At 31.0% G+C, this 21,307-nt stretch overlaps 2 protein-coding genes across 8 annotated transcripts in view; one reads left to right on the top strand and one right to left on the bottom strand.

The window, feature by feature from the left end:
• Nucleotides 1-3,590, top strand: part of LOC136983798 (multiple C2 and transmembrane domain-containing protein-like) — a 122,112-nt gene extending 118,522 nt beyond the window's left edge. For all 7 annotated transcript variants that reach the window (XM_067280650.1, XM_067280651.1, XM_067280654.1 and 4 more), the window contains one exon: nucleotides 1,870-3,590. In XM_067280650.1, coding sequence (XP_067136751.1) covers nucleotides 1,870-1,947 — 78 coding nt within the window. In that variant the 3' untranslated portion in view covers nucleotides 1,948-3,590. The remainder of the gene's footprint in view (nucleotides 1-1,869) is intronic.
• A 5,307-nt stretch (nucleotides 3,591-8,897) lies between these two features.
• On the bottom strand, nucleotides 8,898-14,003 carry RpL36 (ribosomal protein L36). Its single transcript, XM_067280662.1, has 4 exons — nucleotides 13,877-14,003; nucleotides 13,547-13,640; nucleotides 13,312-13,446; nucleotides 8,898-9,064 (listed from the first exon to the last, which is right to left on the bottom strand). Exons 2-4 carry the CDS (start codon nucleotides 13,637-13,639, stop codon nucleotides 8,963-8,965), a joined length of 330 nt encoding a protein of 109 aa, XP_067136763.1. The 5' UTR covers nucleotide 13,640; nucleotides 13,877-14,003; the 3' UTR covers nucleotides 8,898-8,962.
• Nucleotides 14,004-21,307: the final 7,304 nt, after the last annotated feature.

The raw sequence follows: 21,307 nt of genomic DNA, 5'->3' as shown, positions 1-21,307 counted from the left end.
CACTTCAGACTGGTGTTGCAGAGAAACCTCAAATGTATCAAATTCTAAATTTCAGATTTTTTTTTATATATATTTCTATTCTGATAGAATACAATATACTGATATGGGTCAAAATATACTTGATGTGATTTTTCTGTACCAGATTCAGATGATATTAACAATCATTGGGATTCTTATTGTTCATATCCTTCTGAAAAAAGATTTCTCTTGTTTTCTACAAAAAAAGACTACCAATTATGTTGATGTTTGAAGTCTTAAAAAATATTTCCAAAACTAGAAATTGACTTATATGGTATATCTGAATACTATTTAATATATGTAATATATTAAATGATAATATAATTAGTGTCTTAATAAAAGTGGCCTGAAATGGAGTGATCTTACTACATGCTTTCATCCTGTACTATATCCACATTTGAGTTCTAACATGTAGCCTCTTATACAGTAAAATATAAGTCTATCGAGATGAAAATCTTGAGATAGACTTATTTTCCAGCATATACCATATGTTAGCCCTAACAGGATAAGATTTCTTCTGGTGAAAAAATCATATCTGTAGTAATTACACAGCTTCCAATTATCAAATCTTAACAAGAACATTCAACTGATTTCTGCAACACTTATTTTATAACAAAGGATAAAAGATTTATAGTATAATTCTTAATTTCTTGTTTAACCTATTTTTCTGCTTTTTCAATGAGAAAGTTAATTCATATGATCTGCTTAATGAAAAACTATAAATGTTATCACTAATTCTGCTGTAGAAGTGGATCAATAGCAGTCAACAAAAATGCAGAATTTAACAGGCAACTGCTATCCATTTTCATCAAATTGTCTTAGTTTTGGTTTTAATTTGTGGAAATAAATCAGGAACAAGATTAATAATTTAAAATTGTAATTAATATCTTCTTTAGAAAAAAAATTAATCAGTAATCTTGTAGCAAAAATCATCTCATTTTTTGGTTAATTAAAAGATAAATGGTTGGAAACCTCCTTATTCATTTTCTGATCTTGCAAAACATATGTCTTGTAAATGATTTTCTTCTTCATTATTTCATTATTATTATAATGTTTATCATTTTCATGGTAATAGTTATTCTAAAATCTCAATCATTCACTCACTATTGCTTGTGTGCTTTTATCTTTTTTGATCAATTCGTAAGTTTCAATTGCACTTTTACTCAACTTGTAACAAAAGTTTGCACTTTACTCCATCAATTGCACTGAAACAATCTGCTTAATATAAAATCTGATCTATAAGTGAGTTGACAGAGAAAAGTATCAGGAACCTGTTGAATGTCACACTTTTGTATACTTTTCAATGTTTGTAATGGACTTGATTCCTCAAATTTAATTGCCAAACTTTATAAGTCTTTAATGACATTTATTATTACATATTGTTCATATCTATAAAATAACTATTAACAAAATTAAAATACTTTCTCTATACTAGGAAAGAATTATTCAAACAAATATTCCATAATTCCAGATATATTTTCAGATCTAAACTTCCTAAATATTTAAGATCTTAGCATAATGTAGTTATTACAAATAATTTTCTTATAAAATTTACAGCTCTCTGTTTAGATATGGTAAGAGTATTTTTTAAATTTATAATAGTTAAATTTATGTAATCAATCCTATATTTTAGTTTGTTTTAATATATCTCTCGAATAATTTTACACTTACAAGATTTTTTAAAGAAAACATTTGATAAAATTATTCACTAATAATGTAGATTAGAAACTATTGCTAAAATATAAACAATTGATTAATGTGTTTAAATAAGATTATCAGATTGATCAAAAATAGTTGGATTTATATTACTGGTTTTTTAATTAACTGTATTATTATTATTTTTATATACAGATTGAATATAGAGATCTTAAGCCAAGTGTTAGTCTTGTCACTGAAACTGAAAGAAAGCGACGTAGAAAAGCCAATTGAAAATAGTTTCCTCGTGTTTGTGAAAACTGATAAATTGTCTGAAAAAAATGAAGATGTAACAAAGACTGTGATGTAACAAAGAAGAAATACTCAAATGGCCTGGAACAAATTGTACAAGTGATATTGCAAAAAGATTGTTGGTTTGTCCAGTGATAACACTGCCCATAAGCATCTGTCATTCCAAGCTGTGCCATAGATCTAGGGCAGTCAAAGGAGTTTCACTAGATAATCAAATTAGTTTCATTGCAGAACATTCAAAACATTAATTTTAAACTTTCTCTCAAAGTTGTTTTTATTTAATTTTTAATACTATAAATCATAGAATTAGACATAAAGAATGTTTCATCTTACAATCAAAATAATTACTTATGCCATTTTACTACTAGTTTCTAGCATAGATCAGATTGCGTTAGTCTGCCGAGATTTGTTAGCATCAAAGATCATTCCAAAAAAATATTTTTCTACTGATATAGTTAGAATATTTATATAAGTTTGTCTGTCTTAATATGTCTATGTTAACTAAAACAGTGGATTGTAAAGAAGCAATAAAACAATCCCAGAATTCTAGAATTTCAGATAAAATGTCAGTAGTTCAATAAAAATTTCAAATCTCTTTTTTTAACACCATTAATTTCTTAAGATACTCTTAAATTTTAGAAATATTTAATGATGATGAAGTTTCAAAATAAATTTTTGTATTTTGTGAACAATATCATCAATTCATATACAAGTTAATGACTTTCCTAAACTGTTAACTAGAATAATACGTTGTTATTAACTATAAATCCAATTCAGCCTTTTAAACTAATAATCCTAGCGTCGATATCTATCTATTTACGTTCTAGTAGGGAAAAAAAAATCTATTAATCTTCATTTTTAGTTTAAGATACTTTTGTTTTATAAAACTTCAAGTATAAATTATATCTAATTATTGTTAATGCTTAAATTTACTTTAAGCATCTTGTATAGACTATTAATCTTTGATATATTGTATATTTAAAAAAGAAATTTAAATGGTGCTTAAAATTGTTTAAAAACTAAGAAATATAACTTACTAGAAAATTGATTCGTTAAGTTAAATTTATCGAATCATCAGACGTAATCAGTAAGAGTATTAATGTCATTCTCTAGCATTGTTATGAAAGTTAAGAATTCAGCCTTTGACTTCTTGTAAATGTAAAAATTTTGTTTTATGATCTGTACAGACTTATTTATTCTATGCAAATATTCTTTATATCTGATATTGAATGGTTTGGCATTAAAATACATTTAAAGTTTTTCAACAATTAATAAAATGCCAAATCCCTCAAGAAATGTATATAGTGGCTTAACTGTACTCAAACAAAATTTTGCTTTAAATTTTGACATAAGTACAACATCTAGTCATTTTTTTAACAGACCATTTAGTCCTAAATTGAAATGTACATTTCTGTGCCATTAAAAAGAAATTTTAATTACCATTTATTTGTTGTACAGTACATAATCATTGAGTATCAAATTATGCCTTTTGTTGCATGAAAAATTTGATATTGTCATGATAAATATTCATTTGACATAAATTTAGATTTATGATCCTTGAAGGTTATTTGTTATCATCGTCAATCTAGATATATATCTTGGAATAAAATTATTGAAACTTAAAACTGTTTCTTGTATAATTCTTTTCTTAACATTAAGTTAAATACTGGATGATCCAGAAGTCCAGAAGCTGTTCAACATAACAAGCTATTTATGGTGCCAAGAATGTGCAATAGTAAACTGGGTGTTTTTTTTTTCTTTTAATTTGGTACAAGTTTTGTTGTTTTGGTTTTGCTCATGCATGTTATTAATATGCATTTGTATAATGGTTTGTTGAAGGACTTCTGGATCATTCACTGTAACAGATCATTGATTATTATGCATATTGAAAATCAGATATATCCAATAAAAGAAAATTCGTAGAGATGAAATGAGTATTAAAAAGACAAGCATTTAGTTAGTTGCAACCAGTGGTGATATTCGGCGGGTTCGCACAGGTTTGGCCGAACCCATTGTTAAAATTTTCAGTTTCCTGAATCTTGTTAAACACACGGAACATTTCTCAGTGGTTTTGTTTTTTTTTTTAAATATATTAAAATATACGTATTATACTCTGTAATACTACTAAACTAGAGCTTTATACCCCATTTGCACGGAGCATTTCAATCTAGATTGTGAGCAAGGACTATGTCTTGGTGCGATCTCTCTCGACCGAAACGAGGTTTAATCACAATCGATTCAAGAGAGTTCTTGAAACTGGATCCAGTCATAAGAGAGATCCCACAATCTCACGTGCGTGAGATAATACAAGATGGCTGTGGAAGACATGTTGGGCTATGGACAGCGAAATAAAAAGGATATTATATTATGAGAGATGATGACATCTGTCTACTATGAGTAGTGCGATTTGGGGTGAAAAATTTCTCTGCCTTAAAAAAAAAAAGGCGACGGCACTAATATACTATAGTTACCTGGTCGTTACGTTCCTTCTTCCGTATCCAGGGCTTGTTACGTTCCAAATATGCCACTGATTACCTTTTCTTGCGATATATCTAATATTGTATTTATTTCTAGCCAAAACTTCCATTTCGTTTGTCAGTGATTGTCAGGGAAAAATTTTCTGCTAGCAAACCCTTTGTTAAATATTTCAAATATCACCACTGGTTGCAACCAATGTGCATACTCTGACTATAGTGAAATTTATCAAGTGAAGTTGTAACCAGTAAAATGAATTAACACATGTTAACATATAACAAAATATTAGGAAAGAAGTTACGTTTTGTTTTATTCAAATCAAAATTTATGCTATAATTTTAAACTTATGAAAAAATTATATTATGATTAAATACCAACAAACTATATATATATATATATATTACTCTTTTAATACTTTTTACTTAAACCATTTTAATACAATTTGAAAGAAATGAGATGTGAAAAATCACTGCATGTTTGGAATGCAATATCCAGTTTACAAAAAATAAAAAACTATTGTTCATTTAAAAAAAGTCATCAAATGATCACAGAAAAACAACCTGGTTTTTAAGGAAAAACTTAATCTTTTATCACAAATTTCACTATAATTTTGTTTTCATATAGTTTGAAAAGACATAAAAAATGCAGCAAACAGTTCCTATAAAAGAGAGTGCTCTCTTTTTCTAGAAAAAAAAAAATTACAAGTAAGAATTCAAGAATTTCATGTCGTGAAAACAACTGTAACAAAACGTTTATTTTTCATCACTTATTACGGATCATCTTATTTCTGAACTTGAATTAGAACTAACATTAGAGGAATATCAATTTAGCTCTGAAAATGATAAAAATAATACATTTAACTAAAAATTAATCATCACGAATATATTCATTTAAAATTAACATAAGCAATACACTTGAATTTGTAAATATTCGAGACTAGTCATTTTTAATGCTTATTCTACAGAATTTGAACACTGGAAAGAAGTTTATATGTATATGTTTAGATTGTTTTATTCAAATCAAAATTTATGCATAACTAACAGCTTATTTCCTATTTTTATTATTGTGTGTTAACACACATTAGTTCATCTTAGTGGTTAAGACTTCATTCAATAAATTTCACTACAGATGCTACAGTTGGTCGCAACCAATGTGCATACTGCAGCTACACTCTTGTTTAAGAAGTGCTTGAGTTTTATTTATTTAAAATAAAAAAGAATTGAAGTCAATATACAATATTTTGTAAATCATTCTAAATATTTAGCATTAAAATTACTTTTTCTTCCATTCTTAATAATGATAAATGTATGTAGTAGAATTTTTACTTTCTGCACAAAGTTTGTGTAAATTAAATTCACTGAAATAATTATTACAGAATGTTAAATTTTAAAATTATAATTATCATCCTTTTAACTTAGGATAAAGAACAGTTTTGACAAGATTATCTCTCAGATTGAAATATAAAACTTTTTACGAAGTTAATACGCATTATTATTCATATCTGAAGTAAGTTATAATTAAAAATAAAACAGCTATGTGAAGTTTGGCATTAGTATTGAAACTTCACAGATTCAAAATAATAAATTACTTAGAATAAGATAGTTGTAATAACACTAAAATGATAGCTTAGCAGTTAAGTTGGCAGCCTACTACTCTGGGTGACAGTGTTGAAAAACCCCGGAACTTTTTGGGGATTGGTTCATCCAGACACGTTGGGCCCATCTGTTGTCACCCAGCTGCTTCATTGAGGGCCTGGCCAAATCCTTAATGGGCTTGCTAAAAAGGTTTTCTTAGAGCCCACAGGACAGTTAAATTATTTACTTTAAATTACTTTTTTATAATGGCAGGTTAATTGCAGATTATTAAATGATATATAAACATAATGAAATAACTTACTCAAGTGTTGCAAGTTGTGTCTGATAAGTTTCATCAGTTGTTTTTTAACAATGTCCATGTTTGCAAGAATTTTGCTGATGGGAGTGAAGAGGGATTTAGAGTCTGTGTTGTCTTCTCTGTTTTAAAAATAAAGCTTTCAGTTTCTGACAAGATTAAAAAGTAAATTTGGAATAAATAAAAAATCTTTGATAAGTTCTCTTAGAACAAGGGGCTATAGTTTGTTTCCATACGAGGTTAATAAAAACTACGCTTACATTTTGCAGTGATGTCTCCCACACACAAACACACAGTATAAGTGATGGCTTTTATCAGGTACTAAGCAAGACATTCTAAAGTAACTATATACAAGATCACAATACATTTTGTAAAATATTCAATGTCAGATGTACTGATGGATATGGAAGTATCTCAGGTCATCAGCACTCAGCAATATACAAATACTGGACAAGTTGTGAAGTGACTAGATGAAAAATTAGATGGCAGAATCCAAATACTTTGGCACTTTGAATTACAAAAAACTCTTTCTTGCTGCAATAAATGAGTTTATATAATGCATAGTAATTAGTTGTGTTACTGAAGTATTTAACACAATTTAGCTTTTATGAACATGCTACTGAATATTCTGTTCTAGTTCTAACCATTTCAATAAAGGCACCGCTAGAGGACTTAAAAACAAAGAACGGAAAAGAAAAAAAAAAAAATATCTGTTGTTTTTAATATTGTTTGGTATTTCTTAATTATAAAAATAATTTTTACTGTAATAAACATATTATTTTTTGGAAATATAAAACAAAACTGCACAAATCATATTTCAAACTACTTTATTATATTACATTAAAAATTTGCCATTAATTTAATTTAATTATTAATTTTATAATTGTGTTAGCCACCGCTAGAGGACTTTTTAACTTATTTACATTTGATGGCAGACACGTAGCCTCAAATAAAAGGTCTGTTTTGCTGTAGATTTGTTATTGCTTCTACAAAGTGTGTGAAAGGACAGAAGGATTTGGACTCATTTGTATGCATAGTCCAGAAAGAAATATCTTTTTTTTCTAAATACTTTATTATATATTTTTCCTGAGGCACTTTATAAAATGCTTGAAATTCCATAATTATCTAAACAAAGTATAAAATGTTACTTTCATGTATTGTCTAAAAGTCAGACATTTTATAGAATATTTATCAAAAAATAGTTAAACTCAAAAACTATCCTACAGAATTAATTTTAAATTTTTCCTGCTCATTGGCACTAATGCCTGTATTTATAACTTACATATTAAGAATCCAAAGTCAACTAATAAGCATTTCATACACCAAAAGTAAAGTGAATGGTAACTGATTACCTTGTAACTTTAAAGGCCCATTCATATGTTGTAAAAGTCAAAGAGAAAACACTAAATAGGTTTGATATGCAACACTATACATTACTAGTGACATACTTGACAGTTTCAGTTTTTAGTTGATAGATCATAATCCTTTGCATCCTTCAATGTGGGGACCAAAAAAATTGAAATGGTTAGAACTAGAACAGAATTATCTTCAATATATAAATGATTAACTGCAATCATAATTAAACAAAATCCATATATTTAAATTTTATTTAAATATTTACATCTATCTATCTAAAACTTATCAAATACTTTGGGGTCATCTTAATTTCTTTATAGGACTATACTATTTTCCATTCTCCCTCCTTGTGCATGCATTCATTTTTAAAGAAATTTAGGACTCAGGAAGGGTCACACTTAAAGCTTTACTTTAAATTGCAAGTACCAAAAGCACATGTACTTTTGATACAGTACTTGCAATTTCAATGAGAGCTTTTTTGAAATAGTTGCAAAAAGCTCTTTCATTCTTTTGAATGCTTACAAGAAAATGATGAGAGACACTTCTCTTTTCCATTCTCACAAAGCTGCCAATATGAAACTACCTTAACTCTTGATCTTTGTCTGTAAGGCCATAAGTTTTAACATGTCTGCAAATTTGGTAAACTTTTAATGAAAGGGATAGACAATGGGGCTGTAATATTCTAATTAAGACCATCCTTGAAAAATGTCAGTTATCAATCAAAACATCAGACATGTGTTTACTTTCTCAGCTACCTGCCAATGGAATTCAATTTCATGACTTTATATAGAATTTGAGAAGATATTCTTGATTAGTTTTAAAAATAAAAAAAATTAAACTTTGTTCTCTTTCAAAACTCTAGTTAATAAATTGTACAAAACTACTTTCCAGCTTCAAAACATGTTTAGTGCGGTTTCTCTTTTAAATATCTGCATAAATTAATAAACAGAATTTCTAAGATAGTTTCATATTTCTGAATGAAATACCAAACTATGTTATTGATGATAAACATTATAAATATTGTGTACTATAATCTATGTTAGTAATTTGTACTGAGTGTTAAGTATGACATCAATAACTGTATTGCATTGTGGAAAGCATTATAACATATTATTGTATCTTTTCAGCAAAGAAAAACATTTTTATATTACTGTACTGTACTAGAATATGACATGGATTAAATCTATAAATATATCAAAACTACTGTCATATTTCATTGAAGAGAATTTTAATTACTCAAATATTTATTTTTAATAATAATACAATATTTTTTTTTTTATTTGCCCTCCTTCTCTCTATGAGCAGCAGCTTTTCTCTGAGCAGTCAGAACATTAGAAAGTTCATCCCTCTTCCTCTTTGCACGTAGATGAGTGCCCAGCTATGGAAAAAATAGAATTGAATTTTAAAAATACAAATAAAGCTTTTTCATTTCATAAAAATACAATATATATTTTAAATTCATTTATATTAGAATACAAATTTTCATACAACATAAAAAATGTATTAAAATTTCCCCCTGTATTAATATATTGTGGTCATAATGTGCACAATAAATAAATTTATCACAACTTCAGATATCTGATCGGATTCTTAATGTTTAAATTTAACAAAAACATTTGCGTAGTAAAAGTTTTATGCTGGAGATCTAGTTTCATTATAAAATTTTTAAATATGCATTCATAATGACAAATCTTCAAAATTTAAATTACATTTTACTCGACTATTTTAGTCATGGTGTAAATTCGGAATGAAAGATTGAGTGTCTTGCGTAAAAATTAATCACCCGCTTGTAAACTGGGTATTACTGGGTACTCAAAGGTTGTTGTGGGTCAGTTGATTGATTGTCAATAAACACACTCAAATAAGTCTTAAAAACAGTAAAATGTTAGAATTTACTTGAATAAGTATAGCAGCCTTATAACTTTTCTAGAAAGTTACTCTTAAAAAAAAAAAAAAAAAAAAAAGCTAATTTCTAAAATAGGAAGTATTATTAAATTTTTAACATTATATACATTTTTCTCTAATGAAGCCTACTGCTTCAAATTTAACTTTAGTCTTGTATTATTAAATTCCTACTATTAGTTTACACTCTCCCTATATATATTTATATATCTTGTTCAAATTTTCAATTGTTAATAAAATACTTTTTATTCATCCACTCAAGTTCAAATACATATTTTTAAACTTGTAGTGGATAACACTTGATATTAATAGTTTTTTTTCAAATATTAATTCATTAATTAAATTTAATTAATTTTAGTTTTATATGGGAGAAAAAAATTTCTCTTATATAAGATATTTAGCATATGTATATACATATTTATATTAATTGTAATTATTTAATAAAAAGTAACTAGAATAAAATTTTTCTTTGTTGACCTAAGTAGGAATTGACTTTAAAAAAATTTTTTTTTATATTACTTGTTTAATAATGATTTTGAATATATTACAGTAGGCTCGCATTAATTCAAACTCAAAGAGACAACCTTAAATACAGTGATACCTCGGTTTTCGTCGATAATCCTTCCAAAAACAATCGGCAAAATCCGAAACCGACAAAAACCAAGGCAATTATTCCTGTATGAATCAATGTAAATCCAATTAATTCATTCTAAACACTCCAAAATACATACCAAAAACACATTTTATAGAGAATTAATATAGCGTTACATACTAAAAACAATAAGAAATTAACATAAAAGACTAATTAGCATAAAGATAAAAGCATTAAGATTAAGGATAAGATAATTAGCATTAAGATGAAAGCAATGGAATTGTTTGGCTAGACACGCAAGGTAATGTCTTGTCTCGTAGTTGGACATGAGCTTCCAGCCTATATCACCCCGTGGTAAAGTGTGACATAATTGTCATGAAATAGTAGTTGTATGCATTTATGATGGTCGTATCGAGGGAAATAATGCCTTCTGGAAAATCCATTTAAGGGTAACTGACCCCTATTCAGGCGTTACAGACGTGGTGAAAACCCGAAAAACTTCAAGTGACCAGCCCGCTCTGGCGAAGCGCGAACCCACAACCAAATTCCCAGTGTTCAGGGAACGGAACCGTTGGCCAACGGTGGGTCGTCGTGGGGTAATGTTCACACAACGAGAAATAATACCACATTGTGCCAGAAAACGCGTGGGTCGCCCTTTGTTTTAGCAAAATTAGCAGCGAGGTCACTTGAGCACACCGACGAAATCCGAGACAAATTTTTTGCGAAAAAAAACCAACAAAAACCGCGAAACCAACAATAACTGAAGTCAACAAAAACCAAGGTATTACTGTAGTTTGATTCAAAAGGTATCATTTCTGGGTGCTATAGAACAAAAAAAAAAAAATGTTTAAATTATTATTAACACCATATGACACAAAATAATGTTAAATCAACAAGAAATACAAACAAAAGTTACAGTTGTGCATTCATTGAAATAAAAAAAAAATTTCATTTGTTTCTGCTTTTTTGTTGGACTTGAGCTACTCAGCTATTGTCTCTCATAGGTAAAAAAATTATGAAAGTCTACTGTATACTGAAATGAAATTAAACTACTCAAATGACATAATTCATCATTGATAATCTCAGCTCTAACACGTTTCTTCTATTGTTTGAAATAAAAACACTTTATTTCCAAACAGAAAAGTCTTTTTATGGTACTGGTCAAACATCTTACATATACATTAATTATATTACTCTTCATTTTAAAAATTAAGGAGATTAGTTATATAAAACAAATACATTTGTAAATTTAGATAAATTAATAGTTATAAGTATTTAATCTGAATTTTAAAGTAATTTGATTATTTATTATTTTATTTGTTGTTTTTATGGAGTTACTCTCGAAAAATCAATTGTCGTCAAATCTTAACTAAAGCAAAGTTTATCAAACTGTTGTCCGCAGGCTGTTTGAAATCACAAAAGAGGTAATTGCGTGTTAGTAATAAGACGTCGTTGCTCTATCACGTGATGCCTGCAAAATATTGTGCAAAAAGAATAAGTTGTCTGGAAATGCATTAGAGACATAGTCACATGACTGAATGATGAAGACAGATCACATGACATGCTTTGTGCACATCCATCGTGCAGCTTTACAACAACATGCTTAAGAAAAAGCATTTCAAACAGGGCACAGTCGGTAAGTAGTCCTGTGATTTTTTGTTTATAGCACTTTATATGCAGGGTCGCCTGAAAAAATTCTGTTTTGCAAATGTCTATTAAATATGCCTTTTTTTGAAAATAAAATAAGAAAAAACCTGTGTAATCCCTTAATGTAAATATTATACTAACTCTACAGTTATGTTTTCATAGATATGCATGTAAAAATGTTTGTTTTCTATTGTTATAATTTCAATTACTGAATGTGAACAATGAACAAAATTTAGAACACCAAAAATGAACCCCAATCACATCATACCATACTACCATGTTGAAATATGAAGATCAAACTACAATTTTTTTTAGTTTGGACTCTTTCCATCCTATGTGCCCTAAGATGGATTTTCCTCCAGGACCATTTGGGTTGGCTAGGTTTATAATGGGGTGGCCAAATAATGAGGGCAGATTACCCATAAAAAGTTTCTTCTTGGCCTGCCTGGATTCGATTCCTGGTCCAAGCAATAGGCTAACACTTTAACTGCTTCAGCCATCCAGCCAGATAAACATCTTAAACAATGTTCTCTCACGTGGTTGTCTGCCAATTTCCCCATGCAATGGAATGAGATGCTTCTGCCTAAATAATAACCTCATTATAGATTATTGTCTGTATTTCATTTTTTTAATATAATTTGTGTGTAATTATAAATCCAATTGTAAAATTATAAAACAATTAGGACACTAATGGTGTGATGAGTTTAAAACATTTACTTCCAGTGTGGATTGATTCTTGAACTGTCCAGTTTTTTCATTACTCAAGTAGGATTGTTTGATTCATGCTTTGGAAAAACTTTTTATCATTTCATGATATAAAGGTTATATAGGAAAGGTTAAGTTAGACTTTTCAGGGGAATATGCAGTTAAATTGGAAAATATTAGATTACTAATTTGATGAAAAGCAGAAATCCTTTCATTACTATTAAAATAACTTTTTGATTCTAAACATGAATAAATAAAAAATGATGTATTTTAAATATGGTTAATGTTATCCTAGGTATCGAGATGGCAGCTCGTCTCCGATCCCAGCAATCTAAAGAAAGAAAACAGTGGGGACGCACGTTCTAACCTAACCTAACCTAACCTAACCTAACCTATTCTAATAATTATGGTAATTTATTAGAATAGATTAGATTAGGTCAGAACGTGCGTCCCCACTGTTTTCTTGCTTCTGTTTTTCTGGAATCGAAGACGAGCCGCCATCTTGATATCCAGGGTAACATTAACCTTAAATATAGTTAATTTTTAAAAATTAGTTAAAAAGTAAATAGATGGTGCTGAGATCAACATTACCAACTCATTTTTATATATTTTATACTTATGGAGTATAAAAATATATAAAAATACATGCTGCCCATCAAAAGCCTGAAAAGTTCCCTTGCAGTCCATAGGCAGAAAAGGTTGCTTATCACTAAACTATCATCAAATAAATATTTGAAGATTGAACACTACATTGATGATAAATTTAAATAAAAACTAACCCTTTTCTTGATGAATTTCAATGCTCTTTTGTCCTTGGAAACTCTCAACAATTCCATGGCACGTTTTTCATAAGGAGCAAAGCCGCATACTTCTCTTACTATATCTCGAATGAAACGAGTATGTTTGCTTAACATCTGCATAAAGAATTAACAAAAATCTTTCCAAACCATTCAATTTCAAAAGAACTTGATATTTATATTTAAATGTCACACCAACAACTATATTTGTACTTACACCTTTCCTTCTAGAAGGTCTTGGCTTTGTGATGTTCTTTGTAACTTTGTGGCCTTTATTAAGGCCAACACACATTTCGTACTTGAGAACCATCCTATAAATTAAAATTCAACGTTATAAACACGATGGCTTAATAAACAAAGCGATTTATCTCAATACTGTAGTCATTTATAAAATATCAAAACGTGCTTTTGACAATAAATGGATAATAAATATATACTCCACGAACAATTCGTAAGAATCTATATACTTTAAAATTAAACTTTTAGGTAATACGTTATTACAATAATCAAGATTAAAGTGGATGAAAATTACATAAAACTTCTATACCTGAACGAAAATGGCAGGAATCTCCAATATGTCTGAACAGGACAATCACGTGTTAAAATAGTGCATAAAATTTACACCAGGCGACGCAATATGAATTTACTATTCATTTTAAAAAACAAAATTAAATTATACGTCGTTATTTTTATGTAATTAATTAAAAATTATTCAAAATAAAATTTACTTGTAATTAATAAAATGTCATTGTTACGTAAATTTATAATATGAATAGTTGAGTTATTATTTGTAAATTTATGAAATATATTTTAATTTAAAATTTAGATAAAATTAATGGTTTTCCAGTTAAAAAATTATTTATACATAAATTTGTAAAGTACTTATAACTTTTTTTGAAAGATTTTGATTCTTAACACGACGTTACATATAATGATACAGTATAAAATTTTGACGGCCGGATGGCAGAGCAGTCAAGGTGGCAGTCTACCGCTCTGGAGGACCCGGATTCGAATTCGGATGAGTCGATAAATCCCCAGGAACTTTTCGGGGGAGGTCTGTCCAGGTACGTCGAGACCGTCCTTCACCACCCGGTCGCCCCATTGTGAGCCTGGCCGACGCCATCTTAGTGTCCACAGGGCGGATAGAACAAACAAAAAAAAAAAAGCCCACAAAATAAAGCCACTATACGTTGGTTCCGGATTGATTTCGAGTTTTCGACTAACTAATGGAATAGTCACGTGGCGTTCTCTGGAAGGTGTTCAGATAGGACAGTTTCCTATAGAATGTCATTCCGAGAGACACTCTCTTTTTACAGTTCGCTGATGTGTCCCTTTGCTTTCTTCCATCAATCTAATTCAATAATACTTCATACTAAATTTTTTAAAAATAATCATGAAAACGTTTAATTTTGATATGAGTATCTATTCAGAACAAAAGATTAAAAAGTATGCTTCCCTTTCGTTCTAAAAACACACTTGTATAAAAATATAAAAATTTTTATACCGCAGTTTCCTAAAGCGGCAGCCTGGCGCCTTTACGGACTGGGCTACCCGTCTGTCGATACCGAAATCATGAAATCATAAATAATGAGAATCGAAACATCATTTCATCCTTCATCCGTGTTAAATCTATGCTTGTTTGGTGCAATTTTGGAAAAAATATAACATCATGGATGCCGTAGGCAATATCGATTTCTCTTGGCAAGAATTAACTGATAAATGCGTGAACGGAGTGGGGAAGAAGTTATGGGTGAATGTATCCAAGAATTCTCAACGAGAAGAGCCTATTGTTAGGTTGACCAACGTCAACCTAATCAATACACAGGATTAGGAAATGTAGACGAGCAAGATATTGAAGAGTTACAGCAGGTTTCTGGTGAGAGCCTTATCAACGGCGACCTTCAAGACTGGTAGAACAAGGGATTCGTGTAGAAGTGGAAAATAGAGATTCTGAAAACGAAGAACCCAAAGAACTTGCTACAGATTTCCTTAGTAAAAGTTTGGTAACCATAACCGAAATCATTGATCAAACTGTAGAATATTATCAGGATTTCGAAAGAAGTGCAAAAGCAAAACGAGGCGTTTTGGATGCGATCTTCTGCTACCGACATTTGCTTAAGGAAAGAAAAAGAATGCGACAAATGCCACTAGACGACTTTATCGCAAAAAACAAGAATTTCAGAAGAGCCAGAACCTTTGTCACAAAAAATGAACTTTACATTTCTGTGTGCATATGTTTATGTGTTATTTAACATGTATTATTATAGAAATTAATATAAAAATAACTTAAAATTAAAGTAAAATTTGTTTATTTTTGGTCGCGTGTTCCCCTATCCCTTTTTTTTTTAAACTCTTTCCGCCCTGTGGGCACTAAGAGGGCTCTTTTAGTAAGCCCATTATGGGTTCGGCCAGGCCCACAATGGGGCGGCCGGGTGGTGAGGGACGGGGGCCGACATATCCGAACGGACCACCCCCGAAAAATTCCTGGGGATTATTCGACCCGTTCGGATTCGATCCCGGGTCCCCCAGAGCGGTAGACTGCCATCTTTACCGCTCGGCCATCCGGCCGTCTCCCCTATCCCTATTTACTCTATGTTAAAATGACCCCGTTTAACATTGTTTCGCTTAGGGCTTTGTTGTCTAGGAACGCATCCTCTGCGTTAAGCGGGGTTTTACTGTAGTGTTTATTTTTAAATAATAAATATACACAAAGAAATAACTAAAGTGGAATAAGAGTCTTTTATTTATTAGAGGAGAGAAACCCTTCAATATTCCGATTATGACTCTAAAAATGAATCGGTTGCTTGGAAATCTTGGTCCTCTTGAAATAAATATTTTTACGATGGGACACCTCGATCTGTTTTAGGTTCAGATGTATTAGAACTTTTATCTATTACGGTGAAATTTCAGTTTCTTAAAAAAGGATTTTCCTGGAAAACGCCATCTCTGTCCATTTTGCTCGAAACATTATAAAGTTCTTTCAGCAATGACGTTCTCTTTGCAGAAACTGCTCCTAACGACATTAATTTACAGTCATTCACGCGTTTCGATTCTAGAAAATCGGTGGAAGAGGATGGCGACTCATCTATGGAATTGTTGAAGTAATCACAAGTTAGCAGAGGATTATATCGGACTTTGTCAGGTTTTGTTCTTGTTTCTTTTTATGAACGAAAAGAAGCGTTTGTGTTGTTTCATTTTCAATTTGGATGTTTTCTCTGAAGTTGTAAGTAGTTGTTCCATTTCAGATTCCATTCCTTCCTCTCCTTTCCTCAAATGAAGGTTTGAAATGGAAGTTCTCCCATTTCCATCCGTGTGTCAAATTCTAGCTTGGTCTTGAGCTTTTCTGAAAACATGGGTTCTGTTTGCGTATTTTTATGCAAATTATTTATGTAAAGATAAGAGTCATGATTATCGCGACCAGGACCTTGTTTTTTGTGCATCGAAGTCTGTCTGTGCTAATTTTTCGGTGTTTCTTGGTCGAATTATGCCAACGTAACATTGCATAGCCACGTCTCTAATCGCCGTTTGCAGAAACTAATAAATATTTTTATAATGTAGATTATGGTGCATGCTGTTAAAATGGCCTCAATTCCAAACCGGTAAAACAATACTCGTATATAAATATAGCTATCGGCCCAGTCTTTTAGTCGGGATTTATATTCTGGATTGCCGTTATTATTTAATGAGTTACTAGGGCTGTTTTCCTGACGGCCGGATGGCCGAGCGGTCAAGGTGGCAGTCTACAGCTCTGGGGGACCCGGGATCGAATCCGAACGGGTCGAATAATCCCCAGGAATTTTTCGGGGGTGGTCCGTTCGGATATGTCGGGCCCCGTCCCTCACCACCCGGTCGCCCCATTGTGGGCCTGGCCGAACCCATAATGGGCTTACTAAAAGAGGCCCTCTTAGTGCCCACAGGGCGGAAAGAGTTAAAAAAAAATAAAAAAAGGGCTGTTTTCCTAACGAAAATGGCCATCGGCGTGCTATTGGTTTCTTACTTTTTTCTTCTGTCTTGTTACAGGATTGGCTGTCGTATACACAAATTTTGTATACGTTTTCTTTATTATATCATCTGTGGATTGAGTATCTCTAATCTCATGTTCTTTAGCATTTTTAGCGTCCAAAGCAGGGCTGCGGAGTCGGTAAAAAACATTCGACTCCGGCACAATTAAATACCAAGTCATTTTATGGGAGGCAGAGGTGCTCATAGGGGAAGTACCCTACGCTTAACTCTAAAGGAGCCCCGGGCATTTACCCAAATACTTTTATAGTTAGTATTTTTAATATTTAACTTACATTAGTATTTATTTGTATAAAAAAATTAATTTTTAACAAATATTTAATAAGAGGAGAAAGGGGCAGATAAAATTCTACATCTACATATATTCGACAGCATTTGTACTTCAATTTCACCCTTCCAAAAGAGTTAGTCCATCTAAAAAATGTGAGATCTAGCTACTTCAGTCCATTGTTCAGAAAAGAAAAATATGTACTCTGATTAATTAGTCTGGCTCATTCAGAAAAATAGAGTACTTATTTAGAGCGGGGATAATAAAGGAATGATTTTAAAATATTCATATTCAATTGGGTCAAAATAATTTAACTACTAAACACAAATACTACAAAGAACAATACATATTTAATAAATTAAATTGGTGCATTTTGTATTTAAAATAAATGAATTATAACAAAATATAAAAAGATTTTTAAAAATTAATAAATTAATAAATGTATGATAAATTTTCTTTCATTTAAATTAAATTTAAAAAAAATAATAATAAAGTAAATTTAAAATGCGGGAGTCGGAGTCGGGATCGACATACTTTTTCCGACTCCGACAGCCCTGGTCCAAAGTCTTTTGTTTCTCCATATCGTTTGGTATTTTCACTAATTTTGTAACCATACCCCATTTGTTCTGGTAAGGGGCGTAAAATTAAGGATATTTTCTTTCGAAAAGAAAGGAAATTTCCGAAGAGATTTCATTTTTTTGGTTTCTTTCCGCCTGTAGATTTAATTGTGGTAAGAAAGCTTGATCCTCGAGTTTTCTTCCCACAATTATTCGAGTTTTCGTTTTATCTTAGTTGCTTGGACTGAATCAACAGTTTTTCATCCGCTGATTTGTCCGGTAGACAGCGTTGTAACTAGTCTTTTATGCGCCCAGTGCGAGCTTCTGTAACTACGCCCCAAAATTATAATATAAAGCTTGGTCCAGGTCATTTATACGCCCCCCAGGGTCTACGCCCTGTGCCTGGGCACCGCTAGCACCGCCCTAGTTATGGCTAGGGATTGCAATCCAGCAGTGTTTTGAATCCAGCTGGATTTTTGCTGGATTGAAATCATTCCAGCTGGATCCAGCGCGGATCCAGCGTGGATGTATTTTTGGTGCAATAAAGTGTTATCTATCTATCTATCCTGCAATTTATGTTTTTTTAATGAAATAAAACATTTAAAAAAAATACTTTAAAAGCTTTTATTATTTAGACTGGTCACTATAAATCAGTAAAACTTCTTACACATTTAGGTAGTAAAATTAACTTTGGTTCGGTTTAACATTTGAGATAGAGATAATTAACTTTAAATGTTTAGTTAGATTACAATTATAATGTAATCTTTAAGTTAAATAATAGCAAAGGTAATTCTACTGATTAATTTATATTAATATAGGCCTATTATAATAATGTAAGGACGGATAATAAGTGGCTAAGTTGCTATCAGTCTTACCAGTTTTCATATATAGGCTCTACATATTAGTCTGTAGTTATTTATAGGTATGTAAAACTATGTTCTGGAAGTAGAATAAGTTAAATAAACTACACCTTTATCAATCCAGCAAAATTTAATAAAATAATAACGTTTTCAATCGTTTTTAACGATCTTCCTCGGTTACAAAAAATAGAACATTAAATATAGAACATAAAATGTGTTCGGAATAAATATGAAAATTAACGGAAAACGCTCAAACGGACAAAATATAGATAAATAAACAAAATAAATAGCGGAAAAAATATATACAGGGTGTTTTTTTTTTAACTGACGGTACTCAGAAACGTCTGTAGAGCAATCTAGCAGCCGGACTGTCGCCAAATTTGGGAGTGACTAAGGACGACATGGAAAAGAGATTCCGCGAAGAAAAAACGTAGTACCTAAATTCGCCGGTAGAGGAGGATTTGGCGCTTTGTAGCGAAAAAGCTACCAGCACTTCACTGAAGAAAGCGTCATCAGTCGCTTTTTTCCACTTGCTTGGCCGCCTCGCTCCCCGGATCTAACCCCATGTTACTTTTTCCTGTGGGGTTACTTAAAGTCCAAGATCTATCTTGGTAGTGTCCCAAACTTGGTGACAGAGAACACGGTGTTCAGGATGCAATGAGTTGTCCAGCAGGACGGTGATCACATTGAAGAAGAGAGAAGGTTATTTGCTGATTAATTAAACTTTTGTTATTACACTGAAACCTCTGTCTGATTATTCATTTGTGTGTTTGTTAATTGCAGCTGGATTTTATGCAGATTCTTAGCTGTTTTGCTACAACAGAGCCAAATCCACCCCTACCGGAAAATTTGGGTACTACTTTTTTCTTCGTGGAATCTCTTTCCCATGTCGTCCTTAGTCACTCTCCTAAATTTGGCGACAGTCCGGCTGTTAGATTGCTCTACAGATGTCTCTGAGTACTATCAGTTTAAAAAAAAAAACACCCTGTATATAAGATCCAATGAAACCAGCATTGTCCGTTAATAACATTAATTAATGTAAAGGGATCTCCACATGGTAGACAATAAGTCCGCATCTCTATGGTTTATACAACCAGTTGTCATGTGCGCCTTGCAGATTTCCAATCTCTCAAGATGTTTGACCGTTTGCCTATTCGTCGTCGTTTTTATAATTGCCGCTTGATCCCATTAGACGTTAACATCCTTCTGTCTTGCGTATGATGCCAGCGCAGTGTTGTCAAGGTTCTTACTGATTGTATATTTGTGCTCTTGAGCCTTTGTTTTAAACTGCGCATCGTTGCACCCACATAAACAAGCTTGGAATTGAAACGTTGGTTGTGTAAAGGCACCGAATATATACCCGTTGTTGAATTCCGATCCTCTTTCTTTTTATCGTTTCTTAAAAGTTTGAAAACAGTGGGATTACGTCGGTATACAATACGAAAATTATCAGACCTAGCAGTAGATCTATGTATCTTGTTTTAAAAAAAATGAGATGTAATTAAGCACTATTCTTTCTATATTTATTCGAAACACATTTTATGTTCTATAGTTAATGTTGTATTTTTTTGTAACTGAGGAAGATCGTTAAAAGCGATTGAATACATTATTATTTTATTAAATTTTGCTGGATTGATTAAGGTATAGTTTATTTATAAGTAATTTAATTATTGGTGTTAGTAAAGTAGTGAGTAAGTAATTAGTAGCAGTCTAGTAGTTAGCAAAACGGGAACGCGACGACGTAGACTTTTGCGCAATTATTTAGAAAGTTAATTGAGTATTTGCGGATCCGCAGCGCTGGATCCAGCTGGCCGAAGAATAGGCGAAGATCCAGCTGGATTGCTGGATGAGGGATCCAGCAATTGCAATCCCTAGTTACGGCACTGCCGGTAGATAAATTTTTTTACGTCCCGTCCAGAATATTGCATTTCCGTTAATTTCAATCGGCAAAAAATATGAAAATAAACAGAAAATTCACAAAATTCATTATCGTTTATGAATTGAGAAAATTCGCATTGAAATCGCTTCATCAATAAACTCTCAACAATATGAAAAATGCACTGTGACGTCACAAATTTAGAAAATGTTTTAATAGGAAAAATAAATTTTTTTTGTATTAACAAAAACGTTTATTAATTAACATCGATGTATGTAATTTTAATTCATTATTATTTTTATATTATCTGTAATTACGTTTTTATAAATTATCAACTATAATAAATATTTTACCAATTTTATTATTATTTTTTATCTGGCAACATTTGAAAAATGTC

Source organism: Centruroides vittatus, unplaced genomic scaffold (genome assembly GCF_030686945.1).
Source record: "Centruroides vittatus isolate TY-2023 unplaced genomic scaffold, ASM3068694v2 contig_888, whole genome shotgun sequence".
Classification (NCBI taxonomy): domain Eukaryota; kingdom Metazoa; phylum Arthropoda; class Arachnida; order Scorpiones; family Buthidae; genus Centruroides; species Centruroides vittatus.
This window is presented reverse-complemented; position numbering and strand designations above follow the sequence as displayed.